Source organism: Heterodontus francisci, chromosome 18 (assembly GCF_036365525.1).
Source record: "Heterodontus francisci isolate sHetFra1 chromosome 18, sHetFra1.hap1, whole genome shotgun sequence".
NCBI lineage: Eukaryota > Metazoa > Chordata > Chondrichthyes > Heterodontiformes > Heterodontidae > Heterodontus > Heterodontus francisci.
The window spans coordinates 56840699-56866572 of NC_090388.1; the positions used below are offsets into that span (position 1 = coordinate 56840699).

A 25874-nucleotide genomic window follows, 5' to 3' on the forward strand; every position below is an offset into this window, starting at 1 on the left:
CCAGTTAATATTGGGGTAGTAAAAATCCCCTATTACTGCCTTATTGTTTACGCACTTCTCAGAAATTTGCCTACATATTTGCTCTTCGATATCCAGCTGACTGTTCTAGGGTCTATAATACACTCCCAGTAGTTTGACTGCCCCTTTTTTTGTTCCTAAGTTCAATCCACATTGCCTCAATTGATGATCCTTCTAACATCCTCCTCACAACTGTAATTATTTCTCAAACCAAAATTGCCACCCCTCTTCCTTTTTATTCCCCTCTCTATCTCATCTGAAAACCCTGTAACCAGGAACGTCGAGCTGTCCCTCTTTAAGGTAGGTTTCTGAAAGAGCTATAATATCATACTGTCACGTGTCTATCTGTACCCTCAGCTCGATTGCTTTATTTGCTATACTCCTTGCATTGACGTATATACCCGTGAGCACTGCCAAACGTTTTTTTAAAATTTTCTATCCTTTATTTCCTCTGCCTTCCAGACTCACTCACTATTTTCTGCCTTCTATTTCTGATTTTGCCCCATATAAGACTACCCTCAGGTTCCCATCCCCCTGCCAAACTAGTTTAAACCCAGCCCAACAGCACCAGCAAACCTCCCGGCAAGGATCCAGTCGCTATGGAGGTGCAAACAGTAGTTTCTAAATATAGTAACCCAGGTCCATCCCTGAAAAGGGGTTAAAAAAAAAAGTTGAACACATCAGCGACTTTTACTGCAGTCAACAAGCATGATCCTAACAGGCACCAGAACGAGTGATTGTGTGATTAATTACTGGTAACATATTTGAGCATTCTGATGCTAGATACTGGTGAAGCAGTTAGTTGCTGGGAGCTGAGTAGCAAAGCAGTTTTTAAAATTTTTTTCTCAACTTGTTAAATTTATAATAATTTTCGGTAATCATTTTAATTTTTCTGTAGTCGTTTTAAATCGATGCCTGCGTTAAATCTGTAATCATGGGTACAAACAAACCATAACCCCATTAAGTTTCACAACCTTTTGAGTGAGTCAAGTTGTTCCCTTGTAATTTGCGGGTCAAAACGAACAATAAGCCGGAGTGTTTTTTAAAAAAAAGCTCATCACACTGCCACTTCACCTTCTGTTCCTTCCCGATCTTTCCTGAACACATTGTATCCAGGAATATTTAGTACCCAGTCCTTCCCTTTTTTAAGCCAGGTCTCCATTATCGCCACACCATAATCCAATATGTCCATTTGCGCCTGCAGCTCACCAACTTTATTTACTATGCTTCGTGCGTTTACATACATACACTGTAAACCTAAATTAGATCTTACTGTATTCCCTTAGTCTGGCCCCACGTAATACCTTATTATTTTTTTACTCTAGTGCCATCTGTCTCTCCCAATCCTTTGTGGCACCTTGTTTCTCCTTTCTAATGCTACATCCTGGTTCCCACCCTCCCCCCTCCCCACCACCCTGCCAAATTGGTTTAAACCTTCTCCTACAGAATCAGCAAACCACCCTGCCAGGACATTGGTCCCAGCCCCACTGAGTGTAACCTGTCCAGTCTAAAGCCCTCCCTCCTGCACCATCTCTCCCAGCCAAACATTCATCTGCACAATCCTATTTCAATGCTCACTAGCGCATAGCAGCAGGCACAGTCCGGAGATTACGACCTTTGAGGTCCTGCTTCTTGGTCTCTTTACTGGATCCTTAAAATCTGTCACCTCATCCCTCTTTCTATCTATGCTGTTGGTACAGATATGGACCAACCTCTGCTGTTTACTCTCACCCCTCAGAGTATTCTGCAGTCGCCCCGTGACATCCTGGATCCTGGCACTAGGGAGGCAACATACCATCCTGGAATTAAGTCAATGGCCACAGAAACATCTGCTTATTCACTTAATAGAATCCCCTATCGTTATTGCTTTCCCAAATTTCCTCCTCCCCCACACAACTGAGCCACCTGTGGTGCCATAGACAGCTCTGGTTGTGCTTCCCAGAGGAAAATCACCCTCACCAGTATTCAGAACTGAGTTGGAGAGCAAGTTGCACTCAGGGGAACCTGCACTACCTGCCGAATCCTCCTCAACTGTCTGATGATCACTCAATTCTTCTCTGCCTGGACACCCTTAAGCTGCAGTGTGAGCATCTCCATTAGTACGCTATCCACGTAGCTCTCAGCCTTATGGATGCACCGCAGTTGACACCAGCTGCTCCTCCAAAACCTGGAGCTCAAGCTCCTCCAGCTGATGACACTTCAGACACACGAACGGGCATCCTGGAGCTCCCACATGGCACAGTGTGCTTATTTCCCATTACTGGTTCAGCTAGGTTAACAGTTAATTTGTGTTTCACAGATCTGTGCAAGGAAAATGGGTTAGGAAATGGGGTCCGAAGGCTTGGTTGAATATATGTAATTTTTATTAAAAAGTGAAAAAGGGAGGTAGATAGGTTTATGAAAGGAATACCAGGAAGTAGACCAAGGTGGCTGAAGGATCTGTTGTTAATGGTGGGATCAGTCAGGGTCTGGGGCTTGGGTGGAGGGGGGGGGGGGGGGGGGAAAACAAAACAGAATGCACAAAATGCCAGAATCAGCGCACTCCCCACAATTGCTGGGCAGTGGGATATAGGTCTGAACTTATTGCAGGGATCAAGCGGGTGATAACATTTGAAGTGATCATCCTTGACTTTACATCCTTCAAATGTTATCACCCGCTTGATCCCTGCAATAAGTTCAGACCTATATCCCACTGCCCAGCAATTGTGGGGAGTGCGCTGATTCTGGCATTTTGTAATGCATGGAGGGATGAGGAGTCAATCTCGGCCAGCAAGGATAAGGCAGAGGTAAAAAAAGCTAACTTGACAATTTATGGAACTCCAGCAAGTAAAAGTTGTAGTCTTTGCTGGAAGTAGGGGCCAAGGTGGGAAAATTTGCTGCCGTGGAAGTAGGTGGCTTTTTGGTGCCGAGCATGTGGGATCAGAAACCAAGTCCTGGTTTAAAAAGGATCCCAAGCTTGCAAAAACATCTGGTTAAATTTGACAGTGGCTGGAGAAATGGAATTGTGGCAAGGTAGCAAAATCTGAGGCAGGGAAAAGATGATAGTTTTGTCCTTCCTAGCATTAATCTGGAGGAAGATGTGACTCAGCCAAGCTTGGATCCTAAACAAGCAGCCCAACACAATGAGGGTTGAGGGGGATGGAGAGGTACATCTGAGCGACCTCAGCATTACAAGTGGAAGCTGATCCCATGGCTGCAGATGATGTCTTGGGGGGGGCAGGGGGTGGGTGGAGACAAAAAATAAGATAGAGGAGGGGGAAAATCATTATAGATTTTTGGGGAATTTCCAAGACTGAAAATAGAAGCAAAGAAGCCATTCTTGGAAATTCACTGGCTACTTTGAATATGTAGGAATGAAGCCATACAAAGGCTGTTCCATGAAGCTTGATGACAAAAGAGAGATGTTGGGGGAGGCTGGTGCAGTCAATCATTTTGATTGATGCCCGAGTGTTAAAGAGGGGTGAAACACCATGTTAACAGTGACAGAGGATGTTCTGCAACTTTGGCACTGAGAAAGGCTGAAGCTAAACTCAAGGGAGACTCAAGCAAGGAGTTACTGGAGAGATAAATATGGAGCTGGGATGCAACGATTTGTTCAGAAATCGTAGAGAGGAACTGAAAACTCAGGTGGGTGGTAATTACAAAGGACAGAGGGCTGAGGGTAGCTGGGTATTATTTTTGAGAAGGGGTGACAAGATTTCAGGATATAGAACTACTGACGACGTCTGCTAGAATTGGACAAGGAAAAGGAGTTGGGCAATCAGGAATTGGTTGAGAAAGGCACTGAGGCAGCAGCAGGTTGGTTTCACAAAATGAGATCAACCTCCAGAGTGCAGAGGGATAGTGGGAAGGAGGGGTCCAGGGTCCAGTGCTACAGTGGGTGGAAAACAGGGAATTTTGGGGCAATGGATAAGGGGGGGGAGGGGGGGGGGCAGGGAGAGGATGCAGTGGAGACAGCTCCAAAGTTGATCTCCATTTTGGTGATGATTAAGCTCTTTGTACTTGGTGTTCAGTGATGGTGCAGGAGTGGAGGATGCAAGAGGGGTGCAAAAAGCAACTAAAATCAACAACAACAAAAAAGAGTTACCTAAAAACATGAATTTCTACAAGAAAAAAAGATTAAGTGCAATCTAGTTCGCTTTCTACCATCCTGGTAGCAGCACGATTCATGATAACCAAATTGTTGATGAATCATAGCAATCAATCGTTATCAATTAGTCTACAACAGACCTAGAAATGACACAAGGAAACCCTCAGTAGTGGAAAGTTTAGGGAACCATAGGTCCAAAGTTACCATTCCCTCCCAAACATGCTGCACTTACACGTCATGTCTCAAATTGCTCAGAGACTGTATTACAAAATGTTAATTTCTGAAAGAGATCTAATTTGCATTTGAATGAATCAATATTAACTGCTTCCACTGTCTCCCTCAGGAGTCCGTTCCATAGACTGATCACTTGCTCACTGAAATAGTGTTTCCGCAGATTCATTTTAAACCTCCCTCTCTCTTCAAGCACATCATGTCCTCTGGTTCTACAGTTCCGGACAAGGTGGAACAGCTGGTCCTGGTCCACCTTGTCTCATTAGCAGAACATGGAAGTGGGAATTTGAAACTGAGGTTGTAAGGGTCCAAGAGGATGGTTTTCCAAAAGGACATTGCGAAAGTTGTGAAATCATAGGAGAGTAGAGAGATGGGAGTAGCAAGGGAGACAATGAAGTGGTCAGAAATAGCCACATCAGAAATTGAGAACACGGGACTAGAGAGGCTACAAGATATAACCAGATTAAGGGAGTGATCAGGGATAAGATTAAGAGAGCTTATATAAAGGTTGAGATTGAGGGAGGACAAGAACAAGATGAATTCAGAGAAGGGGGGCCTAGGGTGAAGATGGAAAGCACTGAAGATGAGTCATTGTTAAGTGCAGGGGCAAAGGTGAGAAAGAAGAGAAGACTTGTCCAGGAGGAAGTCAGCATGAGGGTTGGGGTGAGGGTTGTCTTGTCTTTCCAACAAGACATTAAACCGAGGCAGCGTCTGCCCTCTCAGTTAAGTAAAGAATCTCATGGCACTATTTTGGGAGTTCTCCCTGGTGTCCTGGCCAATATTTATCCCTCAACCAATATCACTAAAAAAAATTATCTGGTCATTATCACATTGCTGTTGCTGTGATCCTGCTATGGCAACATCAAATGTCTGTCGTACTTCCTACATAACAGTGACTACACTTCAAAAGAATTTTATTGGCTGTAAAGTGCTTTGGGACATCCTGACATTGTGAAAGGCACCATATAAATGCAAGTTCTATGTTTTTTAAACAATGAAGATTTTAAATGAAATGTCAGAGATGGAAAATGGCAAGGTGTTCAGGAGAATGAAAAAGTAGCAGGGAAGAAACCATGGTTATGGTAGAGATAATGGTGAAAAGGTGAGGCTATGAAGGAATCCTTGCCTGTGGCCTATTTGTCCAGCAAGCCAGGATGTTGATACCATCATTCAAATTGAGTTATGGATTGCAAAATTCTAATTTGCAGTATGTGAGCATTCTGGAATGTATGCCAGCACAAGAAGGACAGAGTGGCAGTTGAAGAGATTGAGCACTGACTAACAAGTTGGGTTAGATGGTCAGTGATAATATAGAATGGGGGAATTGGCTTTGCGGCTCTTACAAAACCAATTCTGGGCTCATTGAACAAGCTAGCAATTCGTTCTATTCCATCATTCAAAGAGGGAATTCAACCTTGGGATAACAACATGAGAGAGTGTAAACTGAACAGTGGGGATGGGTTGGAGTAGGGATAAGGGTAGGCAAAATACCCAAGCAGTAGATGAAAGATGTCATGGTTAGATGAAGGAGGACAGCAGGGCCCAAGAAGGGCAAAAATAAAAGGGAGAAAGAAGTAGTGATCTCAGATCTGGAGTGGAAACTAAAGTGTGCATATGAATGGACACAGAGACGGCCAAGTTACGGAGGCATGGAGGAGTATTGAAAATACATGCAGTGGTAACTGATGGCAGGGAAAGGACAATACGGATCAGTACAGGAAGCTTCAGTGGGATGAAGTCTACTTGCAGGTGGAACCCGTGTGGTTTAAAAAAAAAATCAAGAAATTGGTGTGGACTCTGCTTCCAACGTCATGGCATCATATTTGGAGCACTGCCAGAAGTGATGCACCACAATATTCTACTGGAAGAAAATTTTTCTGTAAAATCCAGAACTGCCTATATCTTGTGTACACCAGAATATTTTCTGCAGAATCCACCAGACATGGATTTGTGTAGAAAATAACAGTAGCTTTAATGTTTTCAGTGTAAACTATTACAGCAGGTGCTGGTTACTGGCTGAATTAATACTGAACGATGGTTAATTTACCTAGTTTCAAACAACCTAACCTACATCATTATTGATTGAGCACTGCAAAATCACAGAGTGCTGCATCCATGTTAAAGGGCATTCTGTGAATAGAAATGTTCATTGGAATAGAACATGTGCTTGTACAAAGACTCATCTGTCATATGCTCATCAATATCTGGTGAACAAAAGGAATAGACAAAGGGGACAATTTATCCAAACCTTGGGTGTTGCGCATTGAAGTGTTTAGCTTGTACTGCATACAATGATGACAATGCAAAAGTTAATAAGCAAGACACAGAACATGCAGCAGATAATTTGCAATGAAGAGGTCAATCACATGCAGTGGACATGGCACACAGAGTAATGACTTCACAAAGAGCACACTGGGTAATATTATTGCACCTGGGTTAGTGAAGGTCCTGGAAAAGGTGGCAACTGCTCAGTGGGTGGAGTGAGAGCCTGTTTTAATTGTTGATCAAGAGCTTCCGTGCTTAGCTGTTGCACCTACAAGTAATGAACGGGAAGAGCAATTGCATCAACCAAGGCTTAGAGTTAATGACTTAGCAAATTTAGGTCTTCAACGATATTCTCAATAATGCAGCATACTCCAATTTTAGAGAAAAAAATAGCATTCCATAATAAATCCTGATATTCAAATAAAAAAATTCAAATAAGCAAAGCAAAACGTTCGCAAAATATGCGCTAGTCTACAGTTTTGATAGCTATACAGTAGCTTCTGTACTTAATCACAAACTCCATTAACAGCAAAACAATCTTCCTTTGCACAGTGCATTTCTACAGGTTCATGATGTCAACAGCTTTGTTGAATTAATCTTGATCATGAGAAATAACTGATCATACAAAAAGTCAACTTGATCAAAACACATGCATGGCAGCTGGAACTTTAATTGTAAGATGGGATTTGGTGAAAGGATTTGGAAGATATGTGCTTCTTCCATGAAGCGCTCCTATTCTAATAGTTCAAAGAGCCTTAAAATGAAAGAAAATCAGACAATGAGAAACCCTGCACCTCTCATACATTTTCTCAGTCGGTTTAAAGGCAGCAATGGCAAAGATTTGGCAATGGGAACCATGGCCATCTTGTATTACAGAATGCTGCATGACACGAAGAAAAACGTATATGTGGCTACCTTACTGAATGCAACTCAATTAGATGAGAATGAGGATGCGAGATAACAAAAACAAAACAAACAAGGAGATTTGGGCAAGTTGGACTGGTACTGCAGTTAGTCCTGAACATTAAATTTCTGTACTAATTCACACCTGAAAGAAACTGAACTATCATTTATGCAGTTCTCTGTTTTTGCATTCTCGCACTTACACTATTAAATTATGCACTTAGTTTCATAAAACTCGGGTAACTTACCGGCAATCTACCAAGTGGTGGTTTGGATGGTGGCGTCCCTGGCTGTCCTGCAGTTGGGACAACACTGGGTAAGGATGCTGCATAACTCGCAGGCGTCAAAGGCTGCTGGATAGTTAGCGAAAGTCCTGTAGGGCCAAGAGGTAGACTGGAAGGAGGTACGGCAGACCCTGTGGCCGTTACTGGATAAGATGCGACAGTGACTGTTGCTGAAGTCCCTGGGACAGCAGATGCTTTTCCTGAAATGAGCAAACTATCAACAGTGGTAGATTCTGTAACCAACCCCATCTCTGAAGATGCTGAAATGTGAGTACAGCCTGCAGCACCATGTTCACTGAACAATGATCGAAGCTTTTCATCCAAGGTTTTGATATCATCAATGCCAGTGCCTTTGAAGTTCAAATCTATATCCACTTCAGAGTAATGAACATGGGGTTGATTTGGAAGAAAAGCTGTTTGAGGCCGATTGTGAATCAGTGTTTGTTGAACAGAAGGAATACTGCAAACAGGTTGTGCAGGTCCTGCGCCAGGTTGGGTTGCCAGGGGAACAGAAATGCCCACTGTCTGAGGTAGGGTGGCATTTTGAGCAGTAACTGTTCGAACCACAGGAGTTTGAATGCCACAAACAGGTTGTAGTAATGGTGGTGATGTGGAGACTGCCAGTGTCATACCATTACCACCCATCTGCTGGATTTCTGCCTGGGTTGCACTATACAAAGTCTCTTTCTGGCCCTGTGACAAGCTCAGTGAAGCTGACGTTTCTGCCAGGCTGACTACAGTTCCACCATTAAGGTGTTGAGGGGTTTGCAATATCGCAGCTTCAGTGGAAGATGGGGAAACAGAAGTTGAAGGCCCTACACCGATTGCAGCTCCTTCAATCAAATGTTGAACTACATGTGATGTTAGTGGTGGTGATATCGAACTAGGAACTGAAACGCTTGTGACAGTGCCACCAATTAGTTGCTGACTTGGCTGGGAGGTCTGAGGTGGAGATACACAATTTGGAACACTAACACTAGCAGCAGGGCCACTAACTGACTGCTGAGCTGGCTGAGAGGTTGGAGGAAGCAAAATGGAACTAGGGCCAATCACACCAGCCATGGTTTCACTACTTAACAGCTCAGCTGGTTGCGATTGAATACTCTGCATCATGGCTTGAGATGCAGAACTTGCAGTCATTAGACTAGCTGGAGCTGAGGATGACACCACTGTTTGCGTATGAATTCCTTGTCCAATACTGGTCATTTCTGGATGTACCATAGTAAATGGTGCTATAGTTTGATTGAAGACTGGAGGAGCAGTATTAGGACCTTCTTGAAATGGTTTGTGCTTTAAATCTGAAAAGGCCTGTTGCAAACTCACTGAGGAAGCTGAGTGTGAAAGATTTAAATTGTGACTATGGGAAACAACTGTAAAAGAATGAAGAAAATCTCAATTAGAACAAATAACACATGCCAACAGCAGACCTTGAACCAAAAACAATTACTTCAAATCTTTCCACAATTTTAAAAAAAAAAGCAGTTTTCAACACCAGTTAATACCTGCATTGGTGGAAGAACTTCTTGTATTATCAGTAGTGGTGGGGTATTTAAAGTACAGCATGTAAACAAATAATCTTAATAGTAATATTCTTTGCATTTAAATCATGTAACAACGGTCACTTCTATTCACTGTGCACTGTTGCTCTTGTAAGTCATGTCTAACAAACGTACTTGAATTTTTTGAGCATGTTATTAATGTTGCTTTTGTACACTATTCTTCCATTAATAAAGCCAAGGATGCTTTTCTAACAGTCTTCTCAACTTGTCCTGCCACATTTAAAGATCTGTGTATGTACACCCCCAAGTTTTTGCTCCCGTGTCCCCTTTAAAACTGTACTATTTAGTTCATATTACCTCTCCTCATTCTTCCTACCAAAATGCATCACTTGGCTGATAAATTTAATTTGCCATGTGTCTGACCATTTCACCAGTCTATGTCTTACTATCCATCACAATGTTTACAACAGGACGGCAAATGGAGTATAACGTGGGGAACTGAGAGGTTATTTAATTTGGTACTAAGAATAGAAAGCTAATTTTTTTTTTAAAAAGGAGTGAAGCCTTTCAATGCTGATGTTCAGGGGACTTGGGTGTACTCTTAGAAGGAGCACAAAGTTAGCATGCAGGTACAGCAAGCAATTATGAAGGTAAATGGCATGTTGACCTTTACTGCAAGGGATTGGAGTACAAGAATAATGAAATATTGCTACGATTGTGCAGGGCTTTGGTGAGAAAACACCTGGGCTACTGTGCGCAGTTTTGGTCTCAATATCTAGGGAAAGATATACTGGCCTTAGGGACGCGACAGCAGAGGTTCACTAGATTGGTTCCTGGGATGTAAGGGTTGTCCAATGATTAGAGGCCGAGTAAATTGGGCCAATAATCTCAAGTTTAGAAGAATGAGAGATGAACTCATTGAAACATTCAAGATTCTGAAGGGGCTTGACAGGGTAGACACAGAGGTTGTTTCACCTGGCTGGGGAATCTAGAAATGGGGGCACAGCCTCAGAATATGGGAACAATCATTTAGGACTGAGATGAGGAGAAATTTCTTCACTCGAAGGGTTGTGGATGCTCCATAGCTGAATATATTTAAGGCGTCTCAGGAAATAAAGAGATATGGGAAACAGGTGGGAAAGCAGAGTTGAGATAGAAGATCAGCTATGATGATATTGAATGAGAGTAGGCTTGAAGGGCCTTATGGCCTACTCCTGCTCCTAGTTCTTATTTTGTGTTCTTACATTTCCAAGTTTCATATCATCTGCAAACTATGCAATCATGCTCTGCATTTTTTTTTGTTCCTGGGGTGTGGGTGTCATGGCAAGGCCAGCATTTATTGCCCATCCCTTGAGGTGATGGCGAGCTGCCTTCTTGAACCACTGCAGTCCATGTGGTGTAGGTAACCAACAGTGCTGTTAGGAAGGGAATTCCAGGATTTTGACCAAGCGACAATGAAGGAACAGCAATATAGTTCCAAGTCAGAATGGTGTGTGGCTTGGAGGTGGTGGTGTTCCCATGCATCTGCTGCCCTTGTCCTTCTAGGTGGTACAGGTTGCGGGTTTGGAAGGTGCTGCCGAAGGAGCCTTGGTGAGTTGCTGCAGATGGTACCTTGTAGATGGTACACACTGCTGCCACTGTGCATCCGTGAAGGGAGTGAATGTTGAAGGTGGGGAAAGGGTGCCAATCAAGCGGGCTGCTTTATCCTGGATGGTGTTGAGCTTCTTGAGCGTTGTTGCAGCTGCACCCATCCAGGTTAGTGGGCAGTATTCCATCAAACTCCTGGCTTGTGCCGTGTAGATGGTAGACAGGCATTGAGGAGACAGGTGAGTTACTTGCTGCAGAATTCCCAACCTCTGACCTGCTCTTGTAGCCACAGTACTTATGTGGCTGGTCCAGTTCAGTTTCTGGTCAATGGTAATCCCCAGGATGTTGACAGTGGGGGATTCAGTGATGGTAATGCCATTGAACATCCAAGGGGAGATGGTTGGATTCTCTCTTGATTGAGATGGTCACTGCCTGGCAATGGTGTGGCACAAATGTTACTTGCCACTCATCAGCCCAAGCCTGGATGTTGTCCAGGTCTTGCTGCATCTGGAAGCGGGCTGCTTCAGTATCTGAGGAGTCACTAATGGTGCTAAACATTGTGCAATCATCAGCAAACATCCCCACTTCTGACCTTATGATGGAGAGAAGGTGATTGATGAAGCAGCTGAAGATAGTTGGGCCTAGGGCACTATGCCGAGGAGCTCCTGAAGTGATGTCCTGGCACTGAGATGATTGACCTCCAACAACCACAACCATCTTCCTTTGTGTTAAGGGCAGTCACTCTCACCTCACCTCTGGGGTTCAGCTCTTTTGTCATATATGGACCAAGGTTGTAATGAGGTCAGAAGCTGAGTGGCCCTGGCGGAACCCAAACTGAGAGTCACTGAGCAGGTTATTGCTCAGCAAGCGCTGCTTGATAGTACTATTAACAACCCTTCCTTCACTTTGCTGATGGTCGGGAGTAGACTGATAGGGTGGTAATTTGCTGGGTTGGATTTGTCCTACTTTTTGTGGACAGGACATACCTGAGCAATTTTCCACATTGCCGGGTAGAAGCCAGTGTTGTAGCTGTTCTGGAACAGCTTGGCGAGGGACGCAGATAGTTCTGGAGCACAAGTCTTCAGCACTATTGCCGGAATGTTATCAGGGTTCTTAGCCTTTGCAGTCTCCAGTGCCTTCAGCCATTTCTTGATATCACGTGGAGTGAATCGGATTGGCTGAAGACAGGCATCTGTGATGCTGGGGAGTTCAGGAGGAGGCAGAGATGGATCATCTACTCGGCACTTCTGGCTAAAGATGGATGCAAATGCTTCAGCGTTGTCTTTTGCACCGATGTGATGGGCTCCCCATCATTGAGGATGGGGATATTCGCGGAGCCTCCTCCTATATAGTTGTTTAACTGTCTACCACCATTCACGACTGGACCTGGCAGGACTGCAGAGCTTTGACCTGATCCGTTGGTTGTGGGATCGCTTAGCCCGGTCTATCACTTGCTGCTTCTGCCCTTTGGCATGCAAGTAGTCCTGCATTGTAGCTTCACCAGGGTGACACCTCATTTTTAGGTATGCCCTCCTGCACTCTTCATTGAATCAGAGTTCGTCCCCTGACTGGATGGTAATGGTAGAGTGGGGGAAATGCCAGGCCATGAGGTTACAGATTGTGGTTGAATACAATTCTGCTGCTGCTGGCCCACAGTGTCTCATGGATGCCCAGTTTGAGATGCTAGATCTGCTTGAAACCTATCCCATTTAGAACAGTGGTAATGCCACACAACATATTGGAGGGAACCCTCAATGTGAAGACGGAACTTTGTTGCTAAATGGATTGTGCAGTGGTCACTCCTACAAATACCGTCAATGACAGCTGCATGTGCAACAGGAAGACTGGTGAGGACGAGGTCAAGTACGTTTTTCCCTCTGGTTGGTTTCCTCACCACCTGCCACAGACCCAATCTAGCAACTATGTCCTTCAGGACTCTGCCAGCTCGGTCAGCAGTGGTGCTACCGAGCCATTCTTGGTGATGGACATTGAAGTCCCACACTCAGAGTACATCCTGTGCCCTTGCTACCCTCAGGTGCTCAACATGGAGAATCACTGATTCATCAGCCGAAAGAGGGTAGGGGGGCAGTAAGTGGTAATCGGCAGGTTTCCTTGCCCACTTTTGACCTGATGCCATGAGACTTCATGGGGTCTGAAGTCAATGTTGAGGACCCTCAGGGCAATTCTCTCTCGACTGTACCCCACTGTACATACTTAGGGATGGTGATGGTGGTGTCTGTACAATCATTGTCTGTAAGGTATGATTCCATGAGTATGACTATGTCAGGCTGCTGCTTGACTAGTCAGTGGGACAGCTCTCCCAATTTTGGCACAAGCCCCCAAATGTTCGTAAGCAAGACTTTGTAGGGTCGACAGGGCTGGGTTTGCCATTGTAATTTCCAGTGCATAGGTCGATGCTGGGTAGTCCGTCCGGTTTCAATTCTTTTCTTAGACTTCATAGCGGATTGATACAACTGGGTGACTTTTAAGAGTCAACCACATTGCATTGGGTCTGGAGTCACATCTAGGCCAGACCAGCTAAGGACGGCAGATTTCCTTCCCAAAAGGAATTAGTGAACCAGATGGGTTTTTACAACAATCGACAATGGTTTCATAGTCACCATTAGACTAGCTTTTAATTTCAGATTTTATTAATTTAATTCAAATTTCACCATCATCATGGTGGGATTCGAACCCATGTCCCCAGAGCATTAGCCTAGGCCTCTGGATTACTAGTCCAGCGACATTACCACTACGCCACCATCTCCCCCTTGTATATCAAAAAATAGAGACTCCTGGGGAACATCACTGCATACTTCCCTCTAGTCTGAAAGAGGACCATTCTCCATTGCTCTCTATTTCCTGTCCCATAGCCAATTTTATATCATTGCTGCCATTCTCCCTTTAATCTCAGACTTGTTAGCAAAATTAAAGCCAATTATGTGATATTTGTTAAATGCCTTTTGAAAGTCCATATACACAACAGCAACCACACTACCCTTGTCAACCTTCTTTTTCTTCATCCAAGAACACGATTCAGTTAATAAAACATTATTTGTCTTTAATGAATCCCTACTGACTTTCGTTTATTAGCTCATACTTTTCTAAACGTCAATTAATTTTATCTCTATGTTGGTCATTAGCTCAGGTGGCTGGAATACAAAGAAGTGAAAATTATGTTGCATTGTTATAAAGGTCTGGTTAGACCCCATTTAGAGTATTTATTCAGTTCTGTACATCACACTTCAGGAAGGAGTGGCCTGGGAGGGAGTGCAGTGCAGTGCAGATTCCACAGAATGATACTAGGGCTAAGTGTTAAATCATTTATTGATTTATTTTATTTATTTAGAGATACAGCACTGAAACAGGCCCTTCGGCCCACCGAGTCTGTGCCGACCAACAACCACCCATTTATACTAACCCTACAGTAATCCCATATTCCCTACCACCTACCTACACTAGGGGCAATTTACAATGGCCAATTTACCTATCAATCTGCAAGTCTTTGGCTGTGGGAGGAAACCGGAGCACCCGGCGAAAACCCACGCGGTCACAGGGAGAACTTGCAAACTCCGCACAGGCAGTACCCAGAATCGAACCCAGGTCCCTGGAGCTGTGAGGCTGCGGTGCTAACCACTGTGTATAGATTAGGCTTGCAATCTCTTGTATAGAAGATTAAGGGATGATTATTAAATTATCTCTTATTAAAATAAATCCTCTATTCTTCCATATCCTTTCCTGATCTCTCCATAGATCTTATGGTATCTCCTCGTGCTGACCTGATTGCAGGCAGCATAGTGTTAACTTGCGGTATTTTACTTGAGAGATAACCAACCAGAGTAGTACCTTTTGGCAGCTTTCCCATCCCATAGAATCATTTCATTTACTTCCCAGGTTCCTGGCATAAAGGCTATACTATCTCTTTTTCTGTCCACTTTCCTGATTTTTTGGACCACTAGATTCCTGATTCAATCCTCTGGATTTAGTCATGATATTCATACAAGATCATAGCTCCCTAATGCCACAAGCCCCTCCAGTTCTGACATCTAATTTCTAATGCTTCCATTTATGACCTCCAGGTTTTGGCTTTTCCTGTTTTCTGGTTTATGTACACCTCTCCAAATTCTTCAAACCCAAGATCCCTCACATTTGGGAGTTTTTTTTCCCTTGCACTTACAATCTTCAACTGCTTTCTTTAGGTGCAGCCCATTTCCTCTATACCAGTCCTTCTTGTTCTAAGTTTTCCCAATTATTAATGAATGCAGCTTTGTTTTCACATCAGATTGCTAGTCATTATTTTCTTGACTATCTCTTCTTTCCCAAACATTGTAACTATACACCAGAACATTAAATTGAATCTTCACCTTTCAGCTCTGCAGCAATCCTTGTGTTTTTTTACATTTAGGGTCCATATACTCAAGTCATTTTACTAAACGCACTACCATTGCTGAGTCCCTATCCATCCCCTTCCTTTTAACATTTCCTCATTATCTATTTCTCTAGCTCCAAGTTGAAAATGTACTATCTTGTAGGTATTGTCTTTATGGTACACCACTTATGCTACAGATTTTCCTGGGTGATGAAATCCATACAAATACTATCTACTATGACTTGCAAACAGTGTCAATCTAAGATACCTTGTTTTCTTTAAGCAGCCTTTTCTTCTAAGATTTTGTTTTTTTGCATCTATGGACAATGCATGCTGTTATTGCTTAGATAGCTTCAACTCAAATGGGCATTTTAGAAAAAGTAAAAGTAATGAAAGTTTTGAAAGTTAATAGGTTAGTGTGATTTCTCAGAATGGATACTACTCCCTTCTACAATGTCCATCTTCAGAGAAGGATGTATGATCATAGGTCTCTGAATGCAATTTTGCATTTGCTTAAGGTGAATTGAACTGTTGCAGTAACTTCTACCTAGATTATCTTACAACTTATTTTATACCAAGCAATAAGAAAGGGAAAAATACTGCAATCCAGATCGCAAAGACTATACCTGTTGGAATTTCTTTAATTGAAGTGACACCCACACTTAAAGTTGGTTCTCGTAATCGGCTCTCAGGGACAGGACTCACAATAAACCGTCTACCAGCAGAATGGACCACCTGCATTGCAGAGCCTGCCTGTGAACCTACAACAATAAATAAAATGTTAATGCAATTTCAGAACAATTCCAACATTCTACATTACAATTCATCTTTTTGGCAGCATTTACTTAACTGGAAGATAGATTTACATCAGTCTTGCACTCACTTCCAATTATCATTAAGCCTTCTGTTCTGACATCTGATTAGTCAAAAAAAGCACACATGACTGCATTTTCCCACTGCTTTAGGATTCAAAAACAACAAATTGTACTTGAATATGTAATTTTCTTTTGAATAATCTGCCTGGTATCAGCATGGATCCACAGCTAAACCAGGGATGCACACCACAGCATTTGTTTTGTAGATGAGATGGGGGAAGACAAGAGAAATGTGGGACAGAGAACGAAGGGGGAAAAGCCTGATTAAGAATATTAACTTAGAAGCAAGGTGTGCAGTGGGATCACTTTGTTGAATAGTTGAAAGGGTATTTCATGTCAATAGTACATCACTGAAGCTCAGGTGATGTAAAAAGTGACAGAACAATGGTTTATCAGTTGATAACGTTCATTGGAATCCCAACATTAGATTAGTCTGCAAATTGCTTTTTTAAGAAGTTAACACATACTATGAAGTTCTTGAAAGCAGTTAAGTTCTGATCCACTGAGAAACTTTCTTTTACACTAACAGCAATGTCACAAAGCATAACAGTCAGTTGATGGAAGATTATGTCCATCTTGGACTATTAACGAACAATTAGCACAAAGTTATCAAGTTTACCTAAACTTGATGAAATATTTCTCAAAATTCTTTCAGACAAGAAACAATGTCACTTACCTAACTGAATGGGTGCTGATATTAGGGGTTCTTCTTGTTTGTACATGCCTTCTGCTTTCTGAACAGGAAATATATTATGTATCAGTGAAACTGCATTTGTTTAATGAGTTACTAGTAATTCTCCTTTCTGTGAGGCAGATGCCAAGGCCCATTAAGGTCAGTAGGTGGCACAGAGAAAGATGACAGTGGAGAAACCTAGAAAATGGGAGTGTAATGGGAAATGGGCAGACTAATATAGAAGTCAGCAAGTTGCAAACTGAACAGGTCAGAAGAGACTAGCAATGCTGGAACTAATGAGAGCTCAAAGGTGTGGGAAGGGCAACAAGGCTTAAATAGTCAAAAATACAGACCACGAGAGTGAAGATGAGAGGGTAGAAAGTAGGAAAAGTGAAATTGATGTAATATAGAAAATTCAAAACAGAATTTGAAAGACTGAAGTTTACAACTTACCACACAGAAATTAAGATGTTGAAATAGTTGTGAGAAACAGTTCTGAAATTTGATCAGAGAAGCCATCTATGGCTACAGCACACAATTGTGTGACAATGAAAGTGGAAATGTGGACATAGGAATTCATAATGGAAAAAGGTGACATCAACGTTACATAATAACTGAAGGCAAGGAAGAATGAATTCAGGTTCACAGAAGTAACTCAGCCACTACTTTAATGTTATACACACTGTCCTTATTTATATACTTCAATTTTATATTATTTACCAATAAATGTCAAACCTTAAACAATTCAGGAAGCAGAGAAGTAGAGTTTGTTGAAGCATAGACATTTCTCTGCAGTACAGGATGAGAAAATGAGTTATAAAACTGAGCCGCCACAGCACCAGCACTGATAGCAGGGTATAATTACAACGTGGCAAATTTAGAGACACATTGTCTTCAATTGAGTGCCAGTCTAACAAATGCCCTTGTACACCCAAAATGCTGTTAGGTTTTCCAGGTTTTTGACCCAGCAACAGTGAAGGAACGGTGATATAGTTCAAGTCAGGCATGTAGAAACAGGAATTTAAAATGGGGGAGAATGACTAGTGTGACAGAAAATGCAAGATTTTCAATATGATATACAGTACTTTCTAACATTTTGAAAAAGCTTTGAAAAATGAATCTACCTGAAACATGGATTTTACAATTCTTTGAATAGGTGGTTCATTCTCCATAACCCTAGCTATATTAACAGAAATCCCTTGGTATTGCGCACCATGAATAAGAGGAGCATTAGAGGAAGTGGGACGGTCACTAAAGAAGGGATTTCTCAGTTTACGTATGTTGTAAATTACATGAAATATGGTTTCATGAGGTTAATTTCCAGGGACACACAAGTTATTCAGGAAGCAGATTAGGGAACTAAATGAAAACAATTGCATACCCACCACCTCCTAGAGATATTTGCAATGTTAGAATGGCTTCAATTTACTGAGCTGAAACAGGCAATATGGCTCCCATGACCGCCACACCAAAGCGAGATAGGGAAGCTGATACTTTGATTAGCAGCTCAACTAGCCACACCATGAAAGTGCAAGCTGGAGGAGTACAATGATTGTGCTTTTACTTTCCTCTCCCTGGAGGGAAAAATATAGTTTTGGAGCTGGTTTGTGTTTGGAAGTACAAGAGCAAGCAGCACAGAGAAATCATTCTTTAACTGAGTGTCAGTCTAACAAGTAACGTTTTTTATTTGCTCCTGGGATGTGAGCATCGCTGGCAAAGCCAGCGATTGTTGCCCATCCTTAATAGTCTTTGAGAAGGCGGTGGTGAGCCACCTTCTTGAACCACTACAGTTCACGTGGTGTAGGTACACCCTCAGTGCTGTTAGGGATTTCCAGATTTTTGACCCAGCGACAGTGAAGGAATGGTGATATAGTTCCAGGTCAGGCTAGTGTGCGACTTGGAGGGGAACTTGCAGGTGGTGGTGTTCCCATGTGCCTGCTGCCCTTGTTCTTCTAGGTGGTAGAGGTTGCGGATTTGTAAAGTGCTGTAGAAAGAGGCTTGGCATGTTGCTGCAGTGCATCTTGTATAGGTACGCACTACTGCCACGGTGCACTGGTGGTGGAGTGAGTGAATGTTTAAGGTGGTGGATGGGGTGCCGTCCAAACAGGTTGCTTTGCCTTTGATTGTGTCGAGCTTCTTGAGTGTTGGTGCTGCACTCATGCAGGCTAGTGGAGAGTATTCCATCACACTCCTGGCCTCTGCCTTGTAGATGGTGGGCAGGCTTTGGGGAATCAGGAAGCAAGTTACTCACCATAGAATTCCCAGCCTCTGATCTGCTCTTGCAGCCACAGTATTTATATGGCTGGTCCAGTTAAATTTCTGGTCAATGGTAACCCCAAGGATGCTGATGGTGGGAGATTCAGCAGTGGTAGTACCATTGAGTGTCAAGGGCAGATGGCTGGATTCTATCTTGTTGGAGATGATCATTGCTTGGCAATTTGTGTGGCACGAATGTTACTTGCCACTTATCAGCCCAAACCTGAATGTTGTCCAGCTCTTGCTGCATACGGGCATGAACAGCTTCAGTACCTGAGGAACTCCTGCAGCGATATCCTGGGGCTGAGATGAGTAGATAAGGGAGGTCAAGAACAATGGCAAAATTTGACAATTTTTAAAAATGTTTTCAAGAACCACAGGAAATAGGTAAAACTCTGAATAACTGCATTGTGCTTAGTCACATATTTCATTTAAAATAAACCAGTTTGTTCACTTTCTGGGAGGGTTGGGGGAGAAGTAGTTCAGGGAGGAAGAGCACGAGCGAGAGCAAGAAATAGGGGATTATAATCAGGGTGGAGAGAAAAATCAATGCCAGCATGACAGAAATTACAGCAAGGGGGACAGTGGGGCAAGAGATATCGTACAGCACACCTGTTTGTGTTGGTTCTTTGAAAAGACCTGTTTAATTACTTTCACTATCTCATTCTTCTTCCACAGCCCCCAAATGTTTCCTTTTCAAATGGAATTTTCCAATTTCCTTTTGAAAGCTACATCTGAAGCTGCTTCCACCACGCATTCCAGATTATAACTCACTGCATAAAAAAAATTCACATCTCCCTCTGGTTCTTTTGCCAATTATTTCAAATCTGTGACCATGAAGCTCATCTCCCTAACTGTTATTTATGTGCAAATCTGATAGCAATTTCAGGTGAGCACAGATGTGCTGCTCCTCTGTAAGCCGTGCGAAAATGCTATTTCACTGTCTCGTTCATTGAAATATGTTGATCGTCCTGAAGTTCCCGTACTTGCATAATAGATGCAGATTAAACTATCCACAAAACGTTAAGACTTGTCCATTTCAGTCTAAGTACTCTTTATAACAGTATTTTAAGTATTAATTACTGCCAAACAAGCACCGACATTGAAAATACACTTTCACAAGTGTTGAGTTGCTTCCTTTAGATTTTAATTGACATTGGAGATTTAAAAGAAACTTACTTTTTTTTTTAATTTGTCACTATTTTTCTCTCTCTCAATCCAATCTTTCTTTCTCTCTCCGTTTTGCTTCCAGTACCTGATTGGACATTAAATTCACTATCCAAGCTTACACTTGTTGGTTCAGGCTCTGCACAGTTCATTAAAGCTTCAATCTGATTGGTTAAGGAGATTGCTCATCCTGTTCACACAGGTCCCAGATTTGAATTGCTAACTTCCAGTGGATAAGGTCATAGAAATTAGATAGGCAAAGCAGGTCTACTGCTCATTCACTGGCTACAGTAAATTCTAGTCCAATGACTTGTAAAGGTTTATGGGGGGGGGGGGGGGGGGGGGAAGAAAGGAGGCAGTGGGAGAGGCAGAGATTCAGTTCGTGCAAATTGAATAGGTAATATTTGTAAAATCAAATGGCAAATGTTTGCTTGGGCCATTTTTGCACATATTCTAATCACAGATACCAAATCTACACACACTCGAGATCTGCAAGGACCTGGCGTAAATGGGAATACATTTGTGGTTTATTTGGACAGACTGGTGTGATGTCATCTCATGGTCAAGTCAATATCAACGTGGGGCATTATAATTCTCAATTAAACAGTTCTCAAGGTTCCAAATGCAAACAATGAGGCCCCATAGACAGATCCATATTGCTTGTTAAAACTAACTATTTTCCAATAAGTAGTAAAACAATCCACAGCATACCTGTGCTTGATTAAAGCAATCAGCTACTTGGGCTTTTACAGTCTCCAATCCTTGATCACCTTCTGGCTCTCCACTTGGATCTTCACTCAGCATTTCATCAGCTTTCTCAATAATTTCCCTAACTTGGTCAATGAACGATTCCCTCTCAGTCTCCAGGATAAACTCGTTTTGAACCTGCATTGGAGAAGACTTCAGATAATTCTGACAACTCATGCCTCATTCAATTATGCATCCTTTGGCATTAACGGTGCAAATGTTTATTAAAAGGTCTCACTGATCTGGCATTTTAGGGAACACAATCAAGAGCAGTTCACTCTCCTAATTGCATATAGGCAATGTAAAAAGTGAACATAGCAATTTCAGCTAAGTAGAGCAAATCATAATAAAAGCAAAATACTGCAGATGCTGGAAATCTGAAACAAAAACAAAAAATGCTGGAAATACTCAGCTGGTCTGGCAGCATCTGTGGAGAGAGAAGCAGAGTTAATGTTTCAGGTCAGTGACGCTTCATCAGAACTGGCAAATATTAGAAATGTAATAGGTTTAAGCACATAAAGTGGGGGTGGAGCAAGAGATAACAAAAGAGGTGTTGAAAGGACAAGGTCACAGAGAATAACTGACCAGAAGGTCATGGAACAAAGGCAAACAGTATGTTCATGGTGTGGCGAAAGACAAAGCGTTAGTGCAGAGAGGGTGATAATTGACAGAAAAGTGAACAGCCCTGGCCCAAAGCACAAACATGAAAAAAAACGGTGGGTAGGCACAGTAGAAACAAACTAAAATAAAAAGAAAAAGAGAAAAAATAATGAAAAATAAAAAGGGTGGCCCGTTCATGCTCTGAAATTACTAAATTCAATGTTCAGTCCGGCAGGCTGGAGCGTGCTGAATGGGTAAATGAGATGCTGTTCCTCGAGCTTGCATTGATGTTCATTGGAACACTGCAGCAATCCCAGGACAGAGATATGGGCATGACAGCAGGGGAGTGTGTAGAAGTGGCCAGCAACCGGAAGCTTGGGGTCATGCTTTCGGACCTAGCGGAGGTGTTCTGCAAAGCGGTCACCCAATCTGCATTTGGTCTCCCCAGTGTAGACCAAATCATACTTAGGTTAGTTATAAACATCATAGAACAGGTGGTGGCCATTTGGCCCATTATGCCGAGGGTGGCTCTTTGGTACTGCTAGCCAATTAGCCCCCCACCCCTTCTCTCCTCATAGCCCTTGACTTTTTCCCCAAGTATTTATCTACTTCTGTTTAGAAAGTTACAATTTGATATGCCTCCACCACCCTATCAGGCAGTGCATTCCAGATCATAACAATGCACTACATAAAATAATGTCATGTCGTCCTTTGTTCTTTTACCATCACTTAAATCTGCCAAAGGAAAAAGTTTCTCATTATTTGCTCCATGAAAAGAGTTTAAAATTTTGAACACCTCAAATCTCTTCTTAACCTTCTCTGCTCTAAAGGAGAACAACCCCAGCTTCGCCACATAAACTAAAGTCCCTCATCCCTATGACCATTCTAATAAACATTGTGAACTTCATTTAAATTTGTACTTGTGACTTTAACTTACTTCCCACCACAAATAATGCACATTATTCAACAGCACGCTTTAAATTTCTCAAGCAATTTTATTAATTTTTACTCACCATTATAACTGCTATCTCTACTGGATTATCACCATCCAAGTCAAATTTAAAAGTAACCATTTTTCGATTGTGTGTTTCCAACTGGCATTCTACAACCCGGTCTCCTTTGTTTGAAACCTAAAAACAAAGTGCAATGCTGTGTTGTGTATTGAACTTGGGCAAAAACTAAACAGGCTGAAAAATTTGGTGTTGCCTTCTGGCCTTCACCAAATCTCCAAATTCTTTACTTTCAACATAACTACCTAAAACAATGGATGCTTACATTAAGAATTCGTAGCTTTGGTCTCGATGATTTTTCATGACGTGAACGACTCCTCACAGATTTACGATAATGTCGCTTTGCTGATCTCCCTTCGTGTCTCCCACTTGCTGGAAGGCCTTCATTTCCATCACTCATCCCAGAAGCGACATCTGAGTGAGCACTGGAAATCACAAAACAGTTAGATATAACACCTTCAAACACATAATTTTTGCAAGTATTAAGGATTTAAAGTAGAAAATGTTTTTCATACACAGTATTGCTGAATATTTCAGCATCTGAAAAAATAAAACTTTGATTAACTTAGGTGTAGACCTTTCATCAGAATTGATCATGTTCTGATAAAGGATCCACACCTAAAACTTTAACTTAACAACTTTCTCCACATGTTGATTTGCACCACATTTCTAGAAATTTCTGCTTGAATTTCAGATTCCAATTATTTGTAGTTTTTCCTTTTCAACTTTAAACGGTTTGTGGTTAAATAAATCTAGAAATTAATGAAGGATGCAAGAAAATCTAGAGGGGTTACTCTTATAAGTACTCCCCCTTTTTCATACATAGTGTTAATTTCTTAACATTTTTTAAAGGTATTAATTTTCTTGGCAGAATGGAGATTCGAGAGTTGGATTTTACTACTGGATTGCTGTAGTAACACCCACCAAGTAGCTTCACAGGAAGCAAGACCAATACATCTTTCCTGTGTTGCATGCACAGAACTGAACATAGTACTCCAGATGGGGTCTGACCAAAGCTTTATACAACTGAACCATATTCTCCTTCCCTTAGTATTCCAGCCCTCTCAAGATTAAGGTTAACATTCCATTAGCTTTAATTGCTTTCAGTACCTGTCCACTAGATTTTAAAAGATTTGTGTACATGGACACCCAACTCCGTTTGCTCCTCCACAGGTCCAAGTTTCTCACCATTTCGAAACTACTACAATTTTCTTTCTTGGATCACACTTACCTACGTTGAAGTCAATTTTTCACAGTTTCGCCCACTCAGTCTGTCTCTGTCCCTTTGAAATTTCTTGACCCCACCTGCACTACATCGTGAAATGGTAGATTCCATTTCACGAAGAACACTGATGGCTCAGCCTTACAAAAAGTAAAATACCGCAAATATGGAAATGTGAATTAACAGAAAATGCTGGAAACACTCAACTGAGTATTTCCAGGTGGTTCAATCTACCTTTGCCTCTCAGTCTCACAGGCCACATGCACAGATAAGCCATCCTCTGACAGTTCAATTTGCAGGTTGTACGTACCATTCAAATGAAATCTTCTAAACTTAATTAACACAGTAACGTTGTACCAATTCAAAAAAAAATTGGGAAAATGGACATGTCGGAAGCAGGCAACTACCTTGGACCTGCCAAGGTCTTAGCTTCACATTTATACACAACACTATCAAATAACACAGTTATATACAAAATGAGTTGTGCTTTATATACACAGTTGGAATGTGTCACAGACTAATATAAAGCCACAAACTAATTCTGCATAGATATATGGGCAGTGTACAAAGCTCAAAGAAAATGCACTGTTTGTCCGGGGAATCAAAGTTGACTTTTTTTCTTCAAAAATTTTTTAAAATCATCACCTGTCCACAGATGAGCATAATTGTAATTGTTCTGCAGGCAATGCCTGTTGAGGAGCCTGGGTCACCTAAAAACAAAGATCAGTTTTAGTGACCATAGAAATCCAAAAGCAAACTGAACAAGGATGAACATTTTCTTCCTAATAATATTACAGTCTTACTGTTGCTTCTCCATCACAAATTCCACTGCAATAACTTTCCTCCACATGTTCAGTTTTTGCCTTTCATGAGCCCTATGCTACTGCTCAAACAAATGGAAGCAAAGCAGCTTACTTCATGATTTGTTTAACAACCTGAATATCTGCAAAGGAGAGGGAAGTGGAAGGAAAGGAAGAGGAAGGGGGTAAAACTTGGAAACTTCCTCAGCTTAGGGTGGGTGGCAGAATAGATGTCTCAATAGCAATGGCCTTAGTGTGGCTACATAATTCATGCACAATAACATCTGCAGAATAATGTGTAATAATTAAAACTTACTGGTTTGTCTGATACTGCTTCCAACCATCTCAAAACCGTAACAAAGTTTTGAAGGGCTGCTTCCTTCCATTAAAACCTCTATGGTCACGGCTGCCAGAAGGGGATATGCTATATTGGCAGATGGAGAATATCCTGGAAGGTGGCGGCAATGGTCTGTGATGTAACTGACTATGGTGGTATAGAAAAATCACTGCATGCAGCAACAAGGTTGATTTATCAAGAACAGTGTGGGAATTCTTACTCCTTGTCCACTGTAATATTAGCTTCAGGGAATAATGTTGGCTGGGAGAAACAGACAGTAGTGGAACATAAGCAGCAGAAGATTATCTAAGTTAGCTAAGCATTTCTATTTTGGGTCAGTGTCATCTGCTGGGGGGGACAGCATCAAAAATAATTCAGTATCACAGAGTATATAAAAGAGACTTAAAACTTCACCACCATTTACCTTTAACAAAATGGCTGAGAAGGGAGAAAATCAATTTTAATAGTCTTTATATTATGTAGGACATAACAATGGCACTGCATCAAAATGCATTTTTAAACAGATTTCTATGATTTTTTTTTTTAAATGGTACTTTGAGGATTGAATTCAATAACTTTGTTCATTATTCTGTGGCCATTATAAATAAGTGATCGCATTTTACACCAGTAAATGGCCAGTGCCATTACACACTGTCAGTTGGTGAAAAATAGATTTTAAATAGATATATTATTTTAGCAAATGACGGAGAAAGCTCAAAGTGCCAAACGGCCTACTCCTGCTCCTATGTTCCTATATATTAATGGGAAGCAGGGATTTGGAGTGGACAAGCAGCAGAAACATGGCTGGGAAAACTAGCTCAACAGGGCAACAAAAAAAATTAATTTTCAGATATTCAAATGAGAGATCTGTTCAACCAGCAATCAATATTACGAGCAGCTAACTAAACAGGAAACTGGAGTGGCCCTGATGGTGCCATTAA

General features: G+C 41.8%; 1 protein-coding gene across 11 annotated transcripts in view; it reads right to left on the reverse strand.

Annotated features, from left to right (window-relative positions):
* The window catches only part of LOC137379651 (serine/threonine-protein kinase WNK1-like), a 275316-nt gene that overhangs the window by 60039 nt on the left and 189403 nt on the right, over positions 1-25874 (reverse strand). For 9 of the 11 annotated variants that reach the window (XM_068050782.1, XM_068050783.1, XM_068050787.1 and 6 more), the window contains 8 exons: positions 24442-24506; positions 22840-22999; positions 22578-22694; positions 20929-21102; positions 16798-16855; positions 15873-16007; positions 7756-9161; positions 6771-6872 (listed from right to left, as the gene is read on the reverse strand). In XM_068050782.1, coding sequence (XP_067906883.1) covers positions 6771-6872; positions 7756-9161; positions 15873-16007; positions 16798-16855; positions 20929-21102; positions 22578-22694; positions 22840-22999; positions 24442-24506 — 2217 coding nt within the window. The remainder of the gene's footprint in view (positions 1-6770; positions 6873-7755; positions 9162-15872; positions 16008-16797; positions 16856-20928; positions 21103-22577; positions 22695-22839; positions 23000-24441; positions 24507-25874) is intronic. The other 2 variants (XM_068050789.1, XM_068050788.1) reach the window with 1 other exon arrangement.